The sequence below is a fragment of the Strix aluco genome, chromosome 17 (assembly GCF_031877795.1).
Source record: "Strix aluco isolate bStrAlu1 chromosome 17, bStrAlu1.hap1, whole genome shotgun sequence".
Taxonomy (NCBI): Eukaryota; Metazoa; Chordata; class Aves; order Strigiformes; family Strigidae; genus Strix; species Strix aluco.
This window is the reverse complement of record NC_133947.1, coordinates 11078791-11101647: the sequence shown is the minus strand read 5'-3', so window position 1 is coordinate 11101647 and position 22857 is coordinate 11078791. Positions and strand designations below refer to the sequence as shown.

General features: G+C 45.3%; 2 protein-coding genes across 3 annotated transcripts; one reads left to right on the top strand and one right to left on the bottom strand.

Annotated features, from left to right (window-relative positions):
- The first annotated feature begins 1205 nt into the window (after positions 1–1205).
- SERINC3 (serine incorporator 3) lies at positions 1206–10452 on the top strand. The gene is made up of 10 exons (XM_074843546.1): positions 1206–1318; positions 1846–2007; positions 2479–2672; positions 4204–4283; positions 5691–5828; positions 6616–6785; positions 7510–7600; positions 7974–8151; positions 8576–8803; positions 9532–10452. Exons 1-10 carry the CDS (start codon positions 1280–1282, stop codon positions 9668–9670), a joined length of 1419 nt encoding a protein of 472 aa, XP_074699647.1. The 5' UTR covers positions 1206–1279; the 3' UTR covers positions 9671–10452.
- A 378-nt stretch (positions 10453–10830) lies between these two features.
- Positions 10831–20052, bottom strand: TTPAL (alpha tocopherol transfer protein like). Of its 2 annotated transcripts, none has more exons than XM_074843547.1 (5): positions 19985–20052; positions 18143–18595; positions 17233–17426; positions 15373–15483; positions 10831–14635 (listed from the first exon to the last, which is right to left on the bottom strand). In XM_074843547.1, the coding sequence occupies exons 2-5, from the start codon at positions 18579–18581 to the stop codon at positions 14360–14362; spliced, it is 1020 nt and encodes a 339-aa protein (XP_074699648.1). In that variant the 5' UTR covers positions 18582–18595; positions 19985–20052; the 3' UTR covers positions 10831–14359. The 2 variants fall into 2 exon arrangements, with proteins under 2 accessions (XP_074699648.1, XP_074699649.1); XM_074843548.1 differs by having other exon boundaries at positions 19955–20036.
- Positions 20053–22857: the final 2805 nt, after the last annotated feature.

Below are 22857 nucleotides of genomic sequence, written 5' to 3'. Positions count from 1 at the left end.
CCTTTCCCTCTTCTTCCATTTTAAAGGAGCACATCTCTAGCTTTTACAGCCATGCACCTTCTGAATGCAAACTGAGCCTAGTGTGAAGTGATGCAGAAGTGTCTCGAGAAACCCCACCTCTGAAAGACTTGTGAGCTTTTCCACTTCCACCCAGAGCCCCATTACACCACTATACAGGCCAAAACTCACGGACGCCGTTCAGTGATCAGCAAAGCACGCAGAAAAAAAGGGGCAGCAACATGACGTGAGTTCTGTGGCACAAGTGCCTGTGTCCGTATCATGATGGGACAAGAGTGGGAGTGAGTTACAGATTCCCCCCAGTCAAACAGCTCCGAGAGGCTGAGCGGGCCCCTGGGCCTCGGGCAGGGCAGGTGACAGCTGTGTCCCCAGCCCCTGAGCAGCACGGCCATTACTCGCCCCCGTGACCCATCCCGGGCTGTACATGAAGCGGCAGGAGGACACCCGCCCGCCTCCTCAGGCATCCCGGTTGTCGCGGTCCCTCCGGTGAGGTCAGTGTCTCAGCGGTGACGCAGCTGTAACTCATACGGCTTCAACGCCACCTCTGCGCGGCCGTGACGCCTGTCGCCGCGCCCGGTCACGCCTTGTCCCCTCTGGAACCCGAGGGGGTCTGTTCTACCCGCGCAGACGGGGCTGAGGGCGCAGCAGGCTGCCTCGCAGGCTGTTGGTGCTCAAGGGCAGGGAACCGCAGCGTGTTCGGCCCCAAGCCCCGCGCGTGGTGGGGGCGGCCCGGTGACAGCCCCGGCAGCAGGCCCGCCCCGCCGCCATGCCGCCTGCCCGCCCGGCGCCCGCGCTGCTGCCATGGCAACCGCCGAGGGCCAAGACACCGCCGAGTGCCCCCAGCGGCCTCAGGGAGCGGGAGGCAGCGAGTGGCTGCCGGGCCTGCCGGTCAGCCTCATTCATTGGCTGTCCTGCTGGGGAACCGCCCACTCGCGGACGCTTTCGACCAATCAGCGTCCCTTCTCCTTACGACTGCCTCGCGGCGGAGAAGGCGGAAGAACCGTTCATCAACAACAACCCCTCCAGCGCCCTCCGCCGGCCCGGCCCGGCCTCCTGCTCGCGCGCGGCTCCATCCTGCCTTCTCATTGGCGGCCAGCCGCCCACGAGCGCGCCAGCGTGGCGGGGGCAGCCAATGAGCGGCGGCGGCGCTGGGCGGTGCCCGCCTGACCCCGCCCTCCTAACCCCGCCCGCCTGAGGCCGCGGTGTGGGGGCGGAAGCAGAGGCAGGAAGTGGCCGGAGGGGGCTCGGCGGCGGCGGCGCCATGGGGGCGGCTTTGGGGGTTTGCTCGCTGGCCAGCTGGGTGAGTGGTGGCGGGGGCTGCCACGCTAAGCCTCCCCCTTCCTTCCCGCGGAGCGGGCCCAGCCCGGAGCGGTGCTTCTGCCGGGGGCCCGGCGACCCCGCTGGCTCCCGTCCCGCGGCCTGTGGGGGAAAGCGTGGTCCCGCCAGCGCTGGGAGCCGAGGGCGGCTTCGGCCCCTGGGAGCAGAGCGGGCGCCAGGCGGTAACTCTCCTGCCCCTTCCCCGGGGCGCGGGGCTCGCCTGGCAGGGAGGCGGGTCGCTAAGAGACGGGGCCTGCGCTTGCGAGGCGGTGTCGGTGGCTGCGGAGCCGCGGCACGGCGCTGGCCTCGGCCGGGCGCTGGGCCCCCAGGAACAGATAGGGCACGTTATTTACGGGCATTTTCAAACGCGGTGTCAGTCAGCAATGTCGATTAAGCAGTTTATCTGTGTGGTCCAGCAGGGCGTGGAGTGTTTTTGAATGGAGTTTGGGTTTTCCTCTCGGTGTCAGATGTGAGGGGAATGCCCTTATAATTTCTGTCTTTGTCCTTCAGATTCCCTGTCTGTGCAGCGGTGCCTCGTGTTTACTGTGCCGATGTTGTCCCAACAGCAAGAATTCAACAGTGACGCGTCTTATCTATGCCTTCCTCCTTCTCCTCAGTACTGTTCTTGCCTGCATTATGCTGGCACCGGGAATGGAAGAGCAGCTGAAAAAGGTATGGAGAGAAAAACCTCTTTCTAACTGGTTGCAAAACCATTACTTGTGCCAGTGACTATTGATTGTCTTTGTTTGGAATGGATTACATGAGAGACACAAACACGCAAATGCGCCTCGTCTCTTAAGTTAAGAGACTGTGTGTATTGAACGGCTTCTAGCTGAAATAGCAAATTCAGTCAATGTACATTTTCAAGTACATGCCTGGTCTCTGAAACCTGACCAGACATGGAGATTGCTAGTCGTTATCAGAGGCCTACTGCTTTGGTATCTTAACCTTCCTGGATGCCTTTAGTGATGACATGGGGAAAGACATATGATAATAAGGTCTGTGCAGGCCAGCTGAGCAGAAGGTTTTTTGTTATCAGATGTCCCAGAGGACAGCTGACAGAAAGCCTTAGCTGTTAGAGTGCTTAAAGAATGTAATTGCAAACGCAGACATAAATTCACAACTGAATGTGTCTTTACTCAGATCCCTGGATTTTGTGATGAGGGGCTTCATACTCGGATACCGCATATGGATGGCTTTGTCAGCTGTGAAGTGTTTGTTGGATACAGAGCTGTCTATCGAATCAGCTTTGCCATGGCGGTGTTCTTCTTTCTCCTTTCTCTGCTCATGATAGAAGTGAAAACAAGCAATGATCCAAGAGCCTCGGTACACAATGGGTATGTGTGTGAGCCTGCTGTCTGGTCTTGCAACTTGCTTCCTCTGTCAAGCTTCTTTGCTGAACACGGTGGCAAATTGTTTATGCGTACACTGACAGCCTTGTTTCTTTTGAACTGAACACACAGTAACACTTTAGTGTCCTAAAAAGCTTCCTATTTATGTAATGTGTTCAATTTACTGATAATGTTCAGAGGTTGGGTAACCAAAAGGGCGGTGCTCTGGGCACCTCTCTGTGTTTCCACAGGGATGCCAGATATCAGCTAGCTTATATCACCATCCTTGCACTGACTCTAGCACTCATTGGGTCATTCACTAGGCCAGTCTGACTCAGTAAGCCAACAGAAACTCGTTTGTGATTTCCGATTCACTGAATTAACTGGGTTAGTTTTGGGCTAGATGCCTGAATTATCATAGAGTCATTTAATTTGACCTTTGGAGATGTCATGGTTTAGGCCTAGCTGGCAACTAAGCACCACGCGGCTGCTCACTCACTCTTCCCTGGTGGGATAGGGGGGAGTATCGGAAGAAAAAGGTAACATCTTGTGGGTTGAGATAAGAACAGCTTGATAGGACCACACAAGGAGAGAAGAAATAATAATAACAATACTAATAAAAGAATATACAAAATGAGTCATGCACAATGCAGTTGCTCACCACCTGGAACCTGGTGCCCAGCTCATTTCACAAGCCATGATCCCAGCTCCCCCAGTTTATATACTGAGCATGACACAATATGGTATTGAATACCCCCATGGCTAGTGGGTCAGCTATCCTGGCTGTGTCCCCGCCCACCTTCTTGTGAAAATTAACCCTATCCCAGCTGAACCCAGGACAGCGAGATCATTTGATCCAGCCCCCTGGTTAGGACCAACGTGGAGCAGGTTATCTGGGGTCTTGTCTAGTTGAGTTTTGAATGTCTCAAAGGATGGGGATGCTTTGACCTCTCTGGGCAACCTGTGCAATTTTTTGCAATATCCAAGTTTAGTTTCTCTTTTTGCAACTTGCATATGTTGCCTCTTGTCCTTCCACTGTGCACCTGCAAGAAGAGTCTGGTTTTGTCATCTTTACACCTTTCTTTTAGGCAGTTGAAAACAGCAATTAGATCTCCCTTTTCCCTTCTCTAAGCTGAACAGCACAGAGTTAGCCTTCCTCCCTGCAAGGATGAGCTGCTGACTCACATTCTGTTGCTGGATCAGGAGCTCCTCTTTCAGCAAATCTTTATAGCCAGTCGGCCCCCAGTCTGTCCCGTTGCTTGGGGTTTTTCTGTCCCAGGTGCAATGCTTTGTATTTGCCTTTGTTGAACTTTGAGGTTTCTGTCAGTCCATGTCTGCAATCCCTTGACCATTGCTTCACCCTCTCCCCCTGATTTGGTGAACATCTTTATCTGTAATTCCACTGAACACAACTTTTTTTCTTTAAATTTCTGTTAGACACTCATCTGTGTACAGCAAGCTGTTTGCAGATCATGTAGAACACGACTATTGTGTGCAGAGTAAGACCAATATTTTCAACTTGAATCTTCTTTTAAAGGTTCTGGTTCTTCAAAATAGCTGCCATTGTGGCTATCATGGTTGGAGCGTTTTACATTCCTGAAGGGCCTTTCACAACAGGTACAGTTAATACATTGTCATGGAATTTTGTTTAATAAACTCAAACCTTTTCACAGACCTACCAGGCTATAGTTGTGACAGTGTAAGTTACTTTGTAGAAGATGCAGATTCTGTCTTACTTCATTAGTGTCAGCTTGGTTCATCCGGTATTTTGGTGACCAACTGAATGGCAATGAGAATCTCTTTTCAAGTGCAGAAGTGTTGTGTATTAATAATTCAGTGCTTCATGACATGATCACTACTGGGCTGAGTCTTCTGATGCTTTAGGTTAGAGGCAGCTCGGAACACTGACAGGTGCTGAATACTTCCCTAGAGTCTCTGAAAAAATCTGTGCAAGAAACTTTTACTGTCTGGACATACTGTCCTGTCATCACAGGAACTTGTAAGGGTTGTTGATCCTCAGAGAAACATGGCCTGATGGTACTTATGTACTGAAAGGGCTCAAACAAATGAATTTCTAACAATTAAGACAAAACTGTGATGTGATATATGAAAGCTTTGCTTGTGCATTGCTTCATTTGTTTCAAAGCTTTGCTTGTGTTTTGCTTCATTTGTTTCTCAAGGATTCCTGACTTCTCCACTGTTTCCTTAGGTCTCTTTGTTTAGGTAAGATTGAAACACTCATTAGGCTCCCTGTGTAAATCACTGATAGCAGACTCAAGGCCTTCAGTGGACACTTGGGTAACTCCTAGAATGAGATAAGGGAGGCTCTAACAGAGAGTTACAGAGACACTATTATAGGGAAACTGATTTTGCTGACTTAGGAGGGAGACACCTGGGCTTTGCTTCACAGCGCATGCTCTGGAAAGGTCAACTAGCGAACACTGTGAAAAAGACTGCTTACTTCCTCCTTTGACCACCGAAGACCCTCCACCCTATTTTCACTACGCATGCCCGGACTATGTAAATGAATTCTGGGAGCTCATTATCATAAGACACCCCTTTCCAGAAAATGTAATGAATAGGTATGATTTGTGTGTATGTAAACTGATGTCCCTTGCTAATTCTTGGGAGTCCTTGTGGTGGAGAATCCCCAGGGCGACCCCAGCACTGCCAACAAAAGAATACCTGCTTAACAGTTATATTGGATTCTGACTGTTAAGTTAATTTCTTTGTTTCAGTACGCAGAGATGTCTCATGTTGAATCTTGCATTCAATCTGCAAATGTGTTGGGCTAAACATTCTCATGCTCAGCTTAACTAGCATAAGCTGCACCCTTGAATAGCTGGGACTCTGCATGCTTCTGCAGGATGGAGGCCAAGGAGATTAACAGCATCTGCATTTCTAAGTATAGTTTCAGATTTTTTTGCAGTATAATTAGGAGCATTTATTTATTTATTTATTTTTAAACTGGGGTAGCATGCAAATAATGAAAGCTAACCCTGTTTTTCTTGTTCCCTTTTCTAGCTTGGTTTGTTATTGGTATTTGTGGAGCCTTCTGCTTCATTCTTATCCAGTTGGTGCTTCTCGTGGACTTTGCTCACTCCTGGAATGAGAGCTGGGTTGATAGAATGGAGGAGGGAAATTCTAAATGTTGGTATGCAGGTAGGAATTGTAACCTGTAAAGGATTTGTTTCTGTTGGCCAGTACTCTGCAGAATATTAATTACTAGTTTGCAAACATACCTACAATTACACTCCACAGTCTCCTTGAGTCACTGCTGTAAACATTTGGAATTAATAGCTGCAGTGTTGCCTTTTTCCCATTAAAAAAATGCAAAATATTCTAGGTTTGTGACTAGCAGATCTGATAGTCATAATAAACAACACTTGGCTAGTTTGCAGTGCCTGGATCTCTTCAATTATCTTTGCTTGGCCACCTCCCCTGCTGAGGTCCTCAGGAGGTCAGTTATGTCTGTGACTGGCTGCAGTACAACACAAAGCAGCCTCAGTGCATGCCCCAGAGCTGACCACTAAATTAAGAAGTGCTAATTGTTGTGGTTCTTTGCTCATAGCTAGTAGAATGGAAATGAAAATGGGTGGCCTCTAGCATAGAAGGGGGAATTGCTTGTAAATAGCCCATTAGAGGTGTGCAAAAACCACTCTCCTTTTGACACTGTGGCTTGACCTCAGTTAAACCAATTAAACTGCCGCTGAAAGGCAGGGCTATTCCCCCTTATTCCTCTGAGTTACACTACTTAGTGAGTCAAGGCAGAAATTAAGCCATATCTAATAAAAATGCACTCTGCTAGTCTAGTTTTCTGAACCAGACTTCCAAGAGAGGAAGAGGGACTGTCTCTTTACAGTGGTAGCTGGTCATTACATCACCTCAGATGTACTGTTAAACTACATGCGTTATGTAACAGTTGATATTTTTTTTTTTTCCCCTCCAGCTCTGTTCTCCTGTACAAGCTTGTTCTATGCCTTGTCGCTGGTCTTTGTTGTTCTCTTCTGTGTTTTCTACACAAAGCCTGATGACTGCACTGAGAACAAGTTCTTCATAAGCATTAATATAATCCTGTGCATTGCTGTTTCCGTTGTTTCTGTCCTTCCCAAAGTTCAGGTATTATTTTTCTCTGCTATTTTCTTCTGACGTACAAAGCAGAGAAGTAAGAAGGATGTAGTACCAATTCAGTCAGACATAAGAACTTCAAAATCTGACTATCATAGCTATGCTAGCTAGGAACATTTGAAAAAAAACTCTTGCTCTGAAACCAATGTACTATGTGGTGACGTATTTCCTGAAGACAGGCTTTTTTTGCTAACACTGTTTTGGACTTTGTTTCCATGTGGGGGACTGCTGTTGTGGTTTTACTGGTGAAGGCTCTGGCAGAACAGAGAAACCCGTTAGGGAAAGCAAAATAATCTGGGAATTTATTGGCTTAATATTGTGGCTTTGAAATTATGGATAAGCGTGTTTAATATGAGAGGAAGCTTGCATGTTACTTGATTCTGAACTAGTATTGCTCAAATAAATCACATGCTAGATTCGTATCTACAAAACTGTTAAGCAGGTTGGGATTAACTCGATAAGACCCCAGAGTCCTGGGCATAGAAAAACTGGATTTGGTTTGCTTATTCCTTCCATGTTTGCTCACAGCATAAATTGTGTTACTCTAAGGAGCTTCTTACGGTCTTTTAAACATAGAACAAAGCCCAGTGCATTTCTAAAAAATAAACTTTTTCATGCTAATAATTGTTGAATCTGTGGCAGTAGGGTAAAACTATGTCAACTACAGGTACAACTTGCCCTTTTGACCTTGGTTTGCTATTCTGTCTCTGAACAGGAACATCAGTCTCGCTCCGGCCTCCTCCAGTCCTCTCTTATCACGCTCTACACCATGTATCTCACTTGGTCAGCCATGTCCAATGAGCCTGGTAAGCCACAGGCTATCTTGAGTAACATATTTTGGTGTGAAAGCATCAGCTGTTGATGGGACTCATAGTTATTACAGATCACTGTGTGGGGATCGCTGATCTGTCTAGATAAAATCTAGTGAGGCAGTAGAGCTGACTTTACTGAAACCATGGGCAAAAAACCCAGTGTCAAGGCATTCTGATTTTATTTATTTATTGATTACACCCTCAGCTCACAGGAAGGAAGAATATTTTATGCCATTATTGTTCCTGGGGAATTGAAGAAATCGGCAGTTAAAGGGAATGAAAAATTGCAAGCTTACCTGTCATCTTTTCTTAGCTAAATGCTGGCAAAGCTCATCTCTCTTTTAATCTGCCTTGAAATCCCTTTCAGAACGAAACTGTAACCCAAGTTTGCTGAACATCATTACCCAGATAGCTTCACCCACAGTTGTTCCGGCAAATACCACAGTCGTACCTGCCACTCCAGCTCCGCCCAAGTCCCTGCAGTGGTGGGATGCCCAGAGTGTTGTTGGATTGGTTATCTTTGTCCTTTGCCTCCTGTATTCCAGGTAGGATCTGCACTGCTATCAAATAATAAACAGTTGGGATTTTTCTGCCTTCTTTATTTGAATCTGGGTCTAGGGAAAAATGTACCTGCATTTATTCATATCCAGCTGCTGTCTCAGGCCCAAGTCCAAATACGGCTAATAAAACTGTGTTGTTTTGTGGGTGAGGATAGGCTTTACTAGCCCAATTCCAGTAACAGAACAAAATGTGTTACAAGACCTGGACTAGGAAAGCTGTTTAATTAGGTTGACAAAAGCTCAGATAAAGACAGGTCTCTTTGAGGAGCTTCCTTGTTTCCAGATGGATTTAAAAAATGTTATTTTCTAGTCCCAGACATTCATTGTGATCTGTTGCTTGCTTTATTAGCAAACATAGCTAACTGAAAAAGGAGTCTTTAACCATGTGTATCTTTGGGTTACACTGCAGCATTCGCTCTTCAAGTAACAGCCAGGTGAATAAGCTGATACTCTCTGGGAGTGACAGTGCCATGCTGGAGGAGAGTCTGGGAACAGGCAGCGGGGCTGCAGAGGAGGGAGAGGTGCGCCGTGTCATGGATAATGAGAAGGATGGTGTTCAGTACAGCTACACCTTCTTTCACTTCATGCTCTTCCTTGCCTCTCTCTACATCATGATGACACTCACAAACTGGTACAGGTAAGAGCAAGACAGAAAGTGATGGGTTGTATGTGCCAACCAGTGCTCCTAGGTGGATGGGAGATGCCTGCCCAGCTGCCTACGGTGCTGTCCCTATGCCAGTCACATTATTGTGCCTTCTCAATTTTGTGTTGCTGAATTGAGAAGTAAAAAGGCAAAATCAGCAGCTGCAAGGGCAGAAAATATGGTTACCATCCTTCATATAGGCAAGTAGGAGGAAGGATATGAAATCTGTTTAAGGTGGCCTCCTGAGAAGCTTGTCAGAGGCCAGCCTAACGTTAGTGACTCTTTATCCTGGGAAAGATGTGCAGGGACAGCCATACATGCCACTTAAACAGAGACATGACATCCTAGATCTGTTGGGAGCACTTGGACATATCTTCTGCTGCTGCAGCTTACAACTACCTTCCCCAGGACTGGCATACTGTATTTAATTAGCAAATACACTTACAGAGCAGCAGCCAGCAGGAGTCTGTTGCATAGCTCACTCAAATAGTTCCTTTAAGAGTACCACATCAAGCAGGTGGATTTTGAAAACTGGCTACCAAGAACAGGCCTGTGAAGGAGCCACAGGAAACTGCTGGTTTAGTTGTCTCACTGTGCTCCTGCAAAGGCTTTTGCATCAGAGTGTCCCCAGTGACTGTCCTAACATTAGAGTCATAGGAAAGGTAGCAAGGAATAGTCAAAAGTGCCTTCTATATCTATTAATTGACTTCTTTACTTTTTAGCCCTGATGCAGATTTCAAAACAATGACAAGTAAGTGGCCAGCCGTGTGGGTGAAGATAACCTCCAGCTGGGTTTGTCTCCTTCTCTATCTTTGGACCCTTGTGGCTCCTCTTGTCCTTACTAATAGGGACTTCAGTTAAATTGCTGCACCTGTCTGAGCCTAAAAAAGTGGGGAACTTTTTTTCTCAAAGCCAAAATGTTCATGTATTGCTTTAGTTACACCATGTTACTGTTTCTTAAGTTGATATTAACGTGCGGGTGGATAGAAAGTTACATATTGCATATGCTTGATGCAGGATCAAAATTTAGTTATCTTCCTATTTTAACTTTCAGTCACGATTGATTATCTTATTAGTGCATTTTTAAAATTCACTGCAGTGCTGTCAAAGCACAAAATATCTGTTCAGTCCTATAGCCACAACCTTTCTATTGAATAGAAGTAACATTTAGCTAAATATGAAGTAATATATTTTAAAGAACAGTTATATTCAGCATAATGCACTAGTATGCTAATGCTTCAGTTCCTGGAAGTGTAAGCCATGCTGCTTGATTTCTACATTCCACTGCAAAAGTTTATTTAATACTTACCTTCCTGTGTTGTGGCAAAACCCCCTGTATCCCTCACCAAAAGAACAGAACTTTGAGATTGAAAAGCTGGTTAATGCTAATTCCTTTTAAGAACTAATTTGCCCTTTCTGAGAGGCAACTTCTATTGTAACTTTGGTTTTAGTATGTTTGCCAAATATTGAGTGGTAAGTGTATGACTAGCTTAAACAACTTTGATTATGGTGGAAAAATAGAGCTTCTAATTGATTTCACTTGTCTAATATGCTTATAAAATAATGTACATGAAATGATTGTTATTGGCACTAAGGCATTTGCACTGTAAACTCATTTAAATAAAGTGGACTAACTACTGAAACTGGCCCAGCTGTGTTGAAGTGTTACAAAGCAGCAGTTATACCCCAATGCAAAATACTACAGACAGTGATTTACATGCTAATTAGCTGTTGCTGTGTCCAGTTGCATGTGACTTGATGTTTTCTCCATGCAGCAAATACTAAGTCAAATACATTTATTTTGAAACAAACAGCATCTTCCATCTGCTTCTCAATGTCAAATCCTATTCCTTGAAATTGTTCAGGTAAAATTTAACCTGCAGTAGAAAGCAACACCTTTTTCTAATGTAGTGCTGTGGCAATTATACTTAGTGGCAACTGTGTGTTTAGTGTGGAACTAAGTATATGTTGCTACTGCCTTTTTATAGTAAAATACCCCAACATGACACAAGGCAAACATATTTAAAAATATCAAATTAGCAGCTGTTACAGTGTGTTTAATCACCCAGTCATGCATCATAAAATTACACATTTTGACCACTCCAGTTTATAAAATGCAATATAAAAATAAATTTTGTCAAAATAAGATGTACACTTAACCACCCAACACCTCTAGGCCCACATACAACAGAAGGCAAAATTATTAGTTTGATTAACACTATGATTAACTCATGCCAAAATGAGATTTAACAAAAACAATACTTCACCCAGTTCTGAAAATACCTCAGGCTTTGTAACACCCATTTGCAAGAGTATAAATTCAAGTACTTTTATGTACAGTATGCAGCTACCTTTTGTCCCACTTAATGCCAAAAGCCATGGCTGCCCAATGCAGTTCAAGTATCTTTCCTTATTATGTGTTGGAGTTGGGGGGGATGGCTTATGTACTGGGCAAGGCATAAAACCTCTAGAAACAAAGTTATTTCAAGTGGAAAAAGGAACAGATCAGTTTTAGTGCTATAAAGAAACCAAACCACCCCTAACCTGTAAGATTTTCCTATATATTCTCTTATCTTGCAGATAAGGAGACTATACTTAAAACAAGTGTTTATTTTTCAAATGCTGATATGAGAAATTCTGGGAACAAACTGCTTTCTTTGCTAGTAAGTGCTAAAGCTCAAAGAGTAGCTCAGTAGTCAGGCACATGTAAGACAGAGCTATGCTTTCTGTCAGACAAGCCAAGCCCTGGTTACGAACCTAAAAGGGTTAGAGATGCAGCTTAATAAAGCTGAAACTTGGTCTGTCTGAGTTTTAAAGCCAAGAAAGAGCAAATTAGAAGTAGCAGTTAGATGCTTGATAAAGGTAAGCCTGGCTGACTTCAAACATCCTGACATCAACTGCCCAGCAGCCAGCTTCAAGAAGAAAGTTCTGGGGGCATAACATGGGCTATTTTCACCATTGATAATGTAGCCTTATCTATTATGTTTAAATTATATGCTTTATTCTTAGTTTATGAGCAGAGGAGAAAAGGGGAGGGAGAGATGGATCTTGTTTGCCTACTATTTAAGCAGTGTAAGAATATAAACGCTTGAAAACAGGTTTGATTTCTGCAGAGGTTCCTCAGTCTTCTGCTGAACACTAGATTTTTTTTGTTTTGAAGGACACTAAATTTTGAATATGTAACTACAAGACAGGGAGACTGCATAAGGGGATCAAAGTAGCTGTTCTTACAGGTTAACTGTCAAAATACTACCACTTCAAACCCTGCAGCACAATTAAGGAAAGGATATCAAATTCCAGTCATACCTTCACCTCTAGGAAAAATGGTCCATCCTGGTTTTTTAATTACACATTGTGGCTAGGATTAAGAGGCACTAAAACAACATAAACACCACTCTCTATGCTCTGGCAGTTAAACAGCATGGGCAGCCACTTACCTTTCTAAGTCCTGGTGCTGTGTGCTACTATCTTGCTAGGTGGCACAAAGAACTGAATTAATCTCTGCAAAACACACAGCTGTTCTGGTCAGAAATGAGGAAGCAGCTAGCTTATTTTAAGTAGATGAAAATGATAGGTTTTTTTTTTTTCCCCACACTAAAGCTGTCAAAAAGGAGTAAGAATTGACTTATAAAGGTAGGAAAAATCAGATCCTTTCAGTGAGGAAGATTAATCTCTTCCCACCTTTAATCTAAAACAGTTCAAGTGACAAGTTCCCTACTCCCACAGATTCTGAACTGCCACCCAGAAAAAAACTTCATGGTTTACCCCTTTTCAAAACCCAGTCTCATTTCATGCTTGATGACAGGTATGGCATTTGCTACCCCGTAGTTCCAGGATGAGGTCTGCTGCCATATCGGGAAGTCATTAGAGTAGTAGAGGAGTCTCTTTTTGGCAGTGCAAATCATGCTGTAGGGGGGCTGAGAGGAAGACAGACATTCAAAACAGAGCTTGGCACTTTGAAAAATGAATGTCTGAAATCCTCAAAATGCTTTCGTTTTATCTTTACAGAAACATAACTGGTACCTATAATGCCACTTGGCACTAAATAAAGATTTCATCCAGAGAAAGTGCTCTAGAGATAAGTTTCCAATCCAAAGGGATGTTCTTTTTCACCAAATAGTGAAATATTTCACCTTGAAGTAACAGGGTGTGCTCTCCTGGTCCTACTGAGGTTTCCCATTTCCACACTATTATAGTGCAGAAAAACATGTGCAAAGAGTGTGCTGAGAGTTAAGTTCTAATTCAAGACCATTAAACAGATTGAATTTGGGGAGCGGGAACAGCTTATTTAGACATAGGTATCTTACCCTGATTTGACATCAGGGTCTTAGTTCTGTCTCTAGACAAAGACCTAGAAGCACAGGCATACAAGCTACAGGTAAATATTACAGATGATTAAAGTCTCACTTCATACAGGAACATGACAACCAAAGACAAAAGAAGTCAACAAAGTTGAAAACAAAGTTGTAACATTTCACAAAAGAGCCGACAAGCACAGTGAACAAAATGCTACAATACCAGGAAATTTAAGAATGTGCTTTCAAATAGCTTGTCTGCATTTGGTTTCACAGACTTAAACTCAAATTCTGCCCAAAGTAACAAGCTAAAGAAGCACCTTGCTGCCTTACATGGAGTATTGCCTTCTATACATCATACGCCAACTGCTACAAAGCCTCCTTACAAATTCTATGTGTGAGTTACTTACCCAATTCCTCATCACAACCAGCTGAAGAACAGAACAACTGACAACGTGGGAAGGTGGGTGGCTGATATAGCTTTTTCTTATTTGGTCCTGAACCTCATTATTTAAAGCTGTTATCTAATCAAAAGCCTTAGTACTCAATGTGGAAAACTTCCTGTTTTCTGAAAATGAAGATTGCATCTGTTTATAATAAGCCTTGGCATAGATATTGTAGGAGTTAATCCACCATTATAATTCTTCCCACGGTGAGGAAGTTTCAGAGATGATCTCTGTACTGATATTCATGGGTAAGAAAGTTTCACTCTGTATTGAGACAAATAGTCATGGAGTTATTTCAGAAATGCCAAGTCACAATCTGAACCAAGTGATAGAGGACTTATGTTTTTAAGCAATCTTCACTGACAGAACTACATTTTGCAAGGTTCAACAGCAATTTTCTCATCTTGGATTACTGGTGCTTGCAGAAGGGGAAGGGAACAGATGGTCACAAAGCTAGTAAATCATCGTTGCCACTTTTCACCTGTGTGGGGAGCAGATAAGAAACTATCAAGCTTACCATCCTGCAATATTTTTTTTTCTTTATCATTGGAAAGAAAAGTCCATTTTGCATCATTCACACAGAGGTTGATGAGCCTCAAGTATTCTTCATAACTTGTGCTCTTTGCCTTTATCCTCCCCGAACTCTGCCCTGCCCCTATTGTGCCCTCTTCAGCTTCCTTTGGTTCTACAGTGTAAAGTGCCTCAGCAGTCTGTTCCTAAACTGCAGGTTTAGGAGTAAGGCAGAGTTCACAACATCACCTATCAGAACAGATCTTAACTGCGCTGGAAAACTTCCCTTCACTGGTTTGTTAATAACAGTAATAGAGCTGCGGTTTCATGCCTCGCAGAGAATCATCACACTGCTTTTCCTCAGCATCCCCACTCACTAGCATGTCGTGGGGAGAGCTGTCACATGGGAGAACCAGCTGTGAGAAGTCATGCAGAAAGTCCTCTTCAGAGGCTAGCAGCAGCTCATTCCAGGCAGAGATGTCCAGCTTCCCTGAAGTACCACCATACTCTTCAGGAAGGATCACTGGCGGAATGTTTTGATGAAGGGAATTCAGATCACAGCCATGAAGAAAAAACTGAAGATGAAAGCAAAAAGATAACTTTAATAGTGCATATCAAACACTTTACAGCAAATTACCGAAACAGTCAACTAACAAGCTTATTTTGAGTCAAATAGCAAATTTTAGAAGCAATGTCTTTATGGGCAAGTGGCAGCATACAACACTGGGTAGGTGCAGTTAGACATAGAAGTGAGAGAAGCCTTGAGATAATCCAAGTCTAGTGCAGCTTAAATCCAGCAAGAGAGACTTGACACCTGCTAGTCTGTGCAGAGGTTCTAAATTCAAGTCATCCCCAAGTTCGTTCATGGGATTGGAATTACTTATCCTTGTGGAAAAAAGCATCATCCTTTGCAACTACATCCAGTCCTGTGGCAAGAACACTCGTGCCATGCAGGACACTTGCATGAGGGAGAAGAGCAAGGAAGGGGCAACACATTTCCTATGACACCACCTCATAAACTGTTACTTGCCAAAATAATCCAACCCCAGGGATGGAATTAGTGTCCTGAACACATAGCATATGTACTAAAGATCCATATTAATGTTATGCCAATATTAAATTCCTCAAAGCTTCTCTCTCACGAAGAATTTTCCCAACAGTCATATCGTTAAAAATTAAAGCAGAAAGGACCAGTTACATCAAGTAAATGGCACCAACATTTTTCTAGCTGTGAGGTTTTCAATGGTTTTTACTTGCAGTGGCCAAACAAGGAACTTACAAACATTAACGTTAAAATTACATAAATCCTTACCCGGTTTGCGATCTTCTCCTTCAGAAAAGGCTTGATGATTGCAAAAATGCCTTTGAATATACGAGGCTCATTTATTATGTTAACAGCCTTTATTCGAATAGGGAATCCATCCTGAAGAGTAAAGAAGATTTTTGTAATGCTGTTTAAAACATTTGCCATCTTCCTCTCTTTAAAATCTCCTGAGACTGACTGCCAGCACAACCCACTGGCTTCCAAACTTCCACCTGAGGTACCAACATAAACCAGTTCAGCAACAGAAATGCACCTTGTAATAGGGAATAGTCTTAGGATGAGATCCATGGGCATAAAAGTCAAGAGACACGTAAACCTTGCATCAAAAAATATGCTGGTGTCAGTAAATCTTCATATCTTATGTTGTTCTTCATCTCCCCTGACAAAGACACTCAGGTAATCACTGTCCTTCAGGTATTCCCAACCCTGATAGGGATGCAGTTACAAACTGATGACTTCTGAGGAGTGCACCACGCTCAGAGCCAGAGCAGGCTGGTTCTAACTACAGGATTCACTATCCAAGACAGTTTAAAACAATAGTTAGGGGATTTCTGCAGGAGAAGTTTATTTGCAGAAACATTTTTCCAAGGCAGAGCTCGCGACCAGCAATTAAGGTCTCATGTACCACAGTGAAGTTTCTTTCCCTTATAGCCAGCTCTACATATACAAAGCAAGCAGTCAACACTTGGGAGTGAAAAGCAGGTAACATGCACTGCAGGAGTACTTCTCTCCTTTTGAGGGTCAGTGAATTAGCTCACCTTTACAAGAGATGCAGCTTGGGAAGTTTGAAGCAACACATTTACACCCACCCACACCTTTATGTCCTTCACCAAGTTCAGCTTTTGTTTTGTGAATTGTTTCCACTAACAGCAGCAGGACACCCATCGCTTTATTTGTGCAAATTAAATATGGGCTCAACAGTTAAATGACACGTATTTAGGTCATAATATAAAGGAGCAAGTTCTTATACAAGCATTCATAAGCTCACTAGTCTCAATTTCCATAGGCACCTCCAATTCCCCCTACACCTCCTTAACCCCCTGCAGATACAACAGAGAACATAACCAGCTCAGGCCAGAATAGAAGTAACAAAGGAATGAACCCATTTAGGGGAAGCTTTCCTCATCTCACTCCTCCAGATAGTATGGTAGAACATCAGCTAAAATCATCAGCTCTTCCTGCCACTTTGGCCAGGTTACTCCTCACTCCTTTCACCCTCCCATTTTGTACAACTCCACTTGTGCTTAGACACTTGCTCCATCTTGCTCTCCATCATTTCCCTTCTGAATACCTAGTCGGAGCGTGGTCCCCTATGCTGAAGAAGCCTCTCTTCCTTCAGGGAGTGGATGGAAATCCTCCTCGAATCACACCCAGTCAAAAGTCCTCTCTGCTAAATTTTTGCAGCAGTACTTGAACTTGCACTTGCCCAGTGGCCAGCTCCATCTCCGCAACAGGAACAATTTAAATAACGAGCCATTCCTCAGCATTCATAGTATCTTCTCTCTCTAACTGCAATTCACGGCTCGCTCTCTTCCTTATCACTAGCTAACAGAACTATTTTTTTCTGTTCCAACTCAAAGTTTGCATTTAGTTTTAATTTTTTTTAACTTTTTTTTTTTTTTTAATTTTAGGGTTTTTTAAATGCAAATTTAGTTTTAGGGATGGAAGAGTCAAAAAAAGGGCAAGTGAGGTAAATTGGCAAGGGTGTGAGAAACTGGTTGGGCATGTTTTAACTCTGCTAGTAAAAGCCAAGATGCTTAAGTTTCTGGTGACACAGTCAAGAACTCTAGACACAGAAGCAGTCATTTACAATGCACAAGCTTATTTTGCCACCCGTTCAGGTCTTACCTGAAGAATTCCAATCACTTTTTTGGCTACAAAAGGACCAAAATGAGACGCCTTAGATAAGCTGACTCCTTTGTAGTCTGCCAGGATTACAATTCCATTCACCTGGGTCTCTTCGGACTGAATGAGTTTTTCTAACGTTAAGTATATGGCACGAATGTTCTCAGTAATCGGATAATTACTGGGTGTCCATCTGTCTGAGGTTACAAGACATGGATGGTAAGTCGGAGAGTAAATATAAGCTAACAATACACATTCCAAAAACTGATTTTCTATTTTCCTGGATTCTTAAAAGTTAGTCTTTAATAGGCACAGTCCTAATTCAGAGCAGCCTTTCTTAAGCAAGAGATAAATGGCAACTCATGTTTACTTCAGGGAGCAAAGGCAATGGTTTTAAAAACCCCGTTGTCCACCCAGCACAGCTTATTAGAAGCAGTTTCAGCTCAGAAAGAAAGCAGGTAAATGGAAAAGAGGAGAATGAATGAAGACAAATTTACAGAAAGCCTGGCAGCACCAAAAGCACATGGAATGCTCTGATGGTTTACACGGGAGTCAAAGCCATAGGCTCCTCTCTCCACTTACTGTCAAAGCAAATTACAAGCTTCTAACCATAGGCCAGCAGCCCTGTTTCAATTTGAGTTACTACATATTAATTTTTCTTGAATCATCTAACATTTCATCACCCACCTCACCGCATTTTCATTTTGACATAACTGCAGTTATTGATGACACAGGAAAAGGAACTGGTATAATGTTGGCTAACAACAAACGTGTCCTTTCACAAGCTTTTCAAATTTCAAAGAGAACACCCGTACTCTGTGTAAGTAACCACTGTTCACAGGAGAGCGGGAAACAGATTTTTGGCTCAGACACACCTCAAAGAGATAACAGAGACATTCATGCATTTCAGTACCTGGACGGATGCAGACAACGTGGCGTCCCTCTGGGTCCAGACGAGGCAACACAGTGACAAAACCAGACTCTAGGACAGGTTTTATTGCAGACGGCTTCAAGTTATTGAAGACCTCAGGCCAGCTCCTCCTGCAGGTGTAGTAGTTCACCAGAAGCTGAAGCGCTCGATCATAATCAAATTTCCTGGCTCTGAGGAATCTTAGCAAAAAAGCATCGTCCAGGCTGGTCCCCAGGGAGGGATAGTCTTTGCACACCATATCTCGCAGTGCCTGAACATCACGGAGCCTCCATTCAGGCTTCTCTTGGAGCTCTTCCCGGGCTTTGGTAATGAGATCAGGAGACAGCGAGCAAACATACTTTGGCCGATCTGGCAAGAACTCGTTGTCTGATGGAGACCCTGCGGATGGACTTGTCCTGGTGCAGTCACTGTCTCCTGACATAATGTAGCAGGAATCTGTCAAAAAACAAGCACTACACGTGACAAAAAATCCCAGGGACTAACAAGCATATTTATTATTCATATATTTATTATGCCCTGTATCCCTCTGTTTCCTGGCTGAGGAGACTGCCCTTCCAAGAACCAGCACTACAGCCAGAAGCACAGTTCAGACATTTTAATTCACTTCCTAGGATTAGAAAGCACAGGTTTCTCTAATCTCTTTATCCTGTATAGCAGGTAGAAAACTACCTTGGATGAAACCTAACCAAATAAAAAAAAAAAATTACAGAGCTTCATTGCAAAACACAGAATTTAATTTGTCTTAACATTTATTTCCTGTGCAATTGGAAACTACAGCAAAGGAAACACATCCCAGTTAGGCAGGATTCTCACATTTGATCAAATTACACCCTCTTCTGAGAAACTCTCCTAGCTGAGCCCAGACAGCCAGGAGTTTTCATTAACTTCTCTAGCAAATATGTGCATCGATCAGCATGTCTGCCCACGTGAACATTTTGAGCAATTCAGGAGGAGTGGCAGTCAGGAATACAAGAAATGGCTACAGTTCACAGACTGGATTAGCAGGTGAGAAAATTACAGGCTCTTATGCCAGCACTGCACGGGTATTAAGATAGGCTTAATCGAGTTTTCAGTGTGCTGCCAATAGTTCTGAACTGGGAGCTGCATTTTCAAATCCAGTAGCAAGTGGATAGAGATGAGTGAAAAATTATAAAATTACGAGGCTGGCGTACTTCCTGTAGTTTGACCTGGGATTGGAAAGGAAAAATATGCCTTTTTTGCCTGCGCTACTCCTATCCAGAGTCATTCACAGCACATTATACCACTGTTGGGTGTCACACAGAAATCGCCTGTCAGAATAATACCTGTCCCACATAATCAGCTTCATCCTGCAGTGACAGACACCTAGACTGCTTACTTCTACCACACCTTCCCCAGGCTCCTTGGGGAAGGTCCCAGGATGCCTGGATGACTTACAGGGACATGCTTCCTTTTGTTACAGCCTGGGCTGTGCAGGACCCAAATCCTTGGCCCCTGCCCTGATGGCCTGAGTCCTGGCACTGAGGGGGGCATAGGGGCGAGGAGGCCCTTACAGCCCCTCAGCTCCAGCATTACCCCCCACAGCCCCACCATTATCCGCCCCCCTCCCATTCCACAGCCCCACCATTACCCCTCTACACACCCCACAGCCCCACCATTACCCCGCCCACACACCCCCCCCAGCTCCACCATTACCCTCCGCACAGCCCCTCACCTCCACCATTACACCCCCCCCCCCCCCCCCCCCAGCTTCACCATTACCCTCAGCCCCAGCACCCTCCAACCCCACGGCCCTCAACGCCCTCGGCCCCGCGCCTCCGCCCCGGCCGGGCCCCGCCGCCGTACCGGAGCGCTCCCGCGCAGCAGCGCCGTCTCCAGGCAGCGGCGCCCCGGAACGACAGCGGCGGCCGGAAGTGACGCCCCCGCCGCGCCTGCGCCATGGCGGCCGGCCGGGCCGGGCCGAGCCGCCGCGGGCCCCGTGGGGTCGGGCCGTAGCTCGCTCTGGGGGCAGCGGCTGCCGCCGGGTCCCCATCCCCGTAAGCACCGCGCCCCCTCACCGGGCAGCGCCGGTGTGGTTCGGCCTTGAGCCGAAAATACGGGTTTTCCTCCCGTGTCTGGTACCTGCGCAGTACAGCGTGAGGGAACCCCGGGGGCGCTTCGTGGAGGGCGCTTCTACCCCTTAATTCCACCTCATCCTCTTTCATAACATTGCATTGCCTGTGGCGGGAGCCACCAAGGCAGCTATATATATTCTGTATGTATATATGTATTAACCCCCCTGGAGCTGACCTTGGAGAGCAGGAGTGCTCAGGTGGTGACCTGACATCTCTGGGCCTCTCCCTGCCAGAGCTGGGCCTTCCTCCCCCATCTGCGGCCAAACCGGTACCTCTGAGACAGCAGCGACCTCCGAGACTGAAAACAGAGGAGGAAGGGGGCCAGGAACGGGGCCAGAGCACCATCTGCGGGCCCCGGAGCCTCTCGCTGCCAGCCAGAGCTCCTCAGCGAGCTGGAAGCCAGAGCAGTTGCAGAATTACCTGGTCAGAGCGAGGGGAGTCTCAAAGCAGGGTCCAGGCAAGCGCAGCTGGCTGCTGCGGTGGGATGGGAGCAGGGCCCAGGAGATGTGCTGGCTGTAGCCTGAATTTAAATGCCAACAGAGGAGATAAATGCTAATAAAGGGAGAATATTTTTTCTGTTTGGCTTGGTTTTTGAGAGGACAGAAAGCCATATCCCACAAGAATTCAGATGGTGATGCCTAACCTCTCTGCATGGAATTTGTAATAAAAAAAAAAAAAAGATGGGTCACTCCCAGTCTTACTGCATTAAAAAGGGTTCAACAGGGAGTGCTGGGGAGAAAAATGGCACGTTTAACCCCACTGATCGACGGATGCAGAGTTAGATTGCAAAATGGGCTCAGCATCCTGCTGGGGACTGTCCCCAGGCTGGAGGGTCCGTGTGAGCTAGGTGGACTCCGCTCTTTTCTCTCAGGTGTAACCCGTGTTTTCAGCCAGGAGAGGGAGTCAAAGATAGTTGCACAAAGAGCGGGAATTCCAGGAGCTGGCAGCGGGAAACAAGGCCCTACTGCAACATCTGAGATCCAGCTCTGATTTATTTCTCTTCCAAGGTTTCATCCTTCCAAAGTGACACTGTGCCTGGCAAGAGATATGCCAGCATGGAAACAAATGGAGTGTGCCACAGGCATTTACCTGCAGAGAGACATTTCGGAGAAGGGGAGTACGTTGATTCATGCTGATGTTCCAGTCCAGCCCTGCTTTGGGCCCAGCCAGCCCCAGCTGGGACCAGTTTGGATCTGTGTGAATTAGACCTGTTTGTGATGTTGCATCATGCCCTTTCCAGTAGATTGTGGGATAAATGAGTTTGGAAGAGACCTCAGGAGGACAAGAGACCTTACGTTGCTCCCATTTCCATTCGTACAGTTGCTGGGCACAGAGACCTGCAGCACAAGTGTGAGAGAAGCTGCCAGGCAGGACCTGGAGTGCCAGGGCAGAGGTAAGAGCCTGAAGCTGGCAGCTGCAGATACAGTTTGAAGGGAAGGAAAAGGTGTGTGTAGGGGAGAGGGTCTGTGGCCTCACAGCTGATGGGATGAAGGAGGTGCACTTGATCCAGCTAATTGCTGAAATTAGCAGGGAGGCAGGGCTGATCTGAGAAAAGGCTTCAAAGCACCAAACAGATGGGAAATACTGGAGCTGCAAAGAGGAATTTATGCTATGGATTGCAAAATCTGGTTGGAATTTGCACCCCTCAAACAAGGGAGGAAAAGGTAGCAGGGAGGTGGCCGTTCCAGACCTGACTGGTTAATAGCTGCTGCAACAGGGTGTTAGGAGTAAGCAGGGATGTTTGAAAGGAGTGACGTGTGAAGGAAGCTCTGCTCTGGGGGACAAGAAGGGCAGGAAACAAGTGAGAATCACTAGCGATCACATTGAGAGAGATGTGAAAAAGATTAGTAAAATAAGAGCAAGAGCCTTAGGCAGGTAAGAGAGAATAAGGAAGGAAAGTAAAAGTGAGAATACTGCATAGTGAAGGAGGACTGGAGATAAAATATAATTTGGGGATGGTCCCCAAATGAAGTAACTACCTTACCTCAGTTTTCCTTATGTGGGGAATGTTGAACTCAAGGAGAGCAGTGGGTGATGAATGGAAGTGAGGGGTTGAAGCACCAAGCCAAGTGGTAGGGGGAGTTTTAAAGTACTGGCACATGAAATCACAGGAACGGTAGCAAGAGTTTCTGTAATTTACCTAGTGTTGGCATCCTGTGACTAGGAACCAGTAAAGGCAGAACCTGTCTATAAGGAAGTAACAGCTAAAAACTGAAAACAAACATCCAGGCACTGACAGTGTTTTGTCCTTACCCACAGCTGCAGGAGCGAGGACAAACTGCACCACATGCATACAACCCTCCCCAGCTGAGAGGAGATGAACCGCATCAACTCTGCCACTTCAACAGCTCTGAATCTACAGTATTTGAAGGAGCTTCTGTTGGGAGTTGTGTTGCCTGACCTTGGGACCCACACTTGGAGCCCCATGGGGAATCCAGCCCTTCTCATGTTCATCTCTCCTATCACATGCGATTCATACCTTTCTCAGCTCTGCTCCTGGGTGCTCCCATGCCCTGCCGTTGTGTTATAAATGAATGGCTGTTGGTGTTGGTTGATATTTAATGAAGTCCATGTAATACCCTTCACTCATTTACTTATCCGAAC

Bases quoted from the DNA above. Each gene is read 5' to 3' on its own strand.
- TTPAL (XM_074843547.1), bottom strand. From the start codon at position 18,581: ATGTCAGGAGACAGTGACTGCACCAGGACAAGTCCATCCGCAGGGTCT. The intron at 17,427-18,142 runs GTACTGAAATGC...TTGTAACCTCAG, and splicing joins CGTTGTCTGCATCCGTCCAG to ACAGATGGACACCCAGTAAT. The intron at 15,484-17,232 runs GTAAGACCTGAA...TTTACTCTTCAG, and splicing joins AAGTGATTGGAATTCTTCAG to GATGGATTCCCTATTCGAAT.
- SERINC3 (XM_074843546.1), top strand. From the start codon at position 1,280: ATGGGGGCGGCTTTGGGGGTTTGCTCGCTGGCCAGCTGG. The intron at 2,673-4,203 runs GTATGTGTGTGA...CTTCTTTTAAAG, and splicing joins AGAGCCTCGGTACACAATGG to GTTCTGGTTCTTCAAAATAG. The intron at 8,152-8,575 runs GTAGGATCTGCA...GTTACACTGCAG, and splicing joins CTTTGCCTCCTGTATTCCAG to CATTCGCTCTTCAAGTAACA.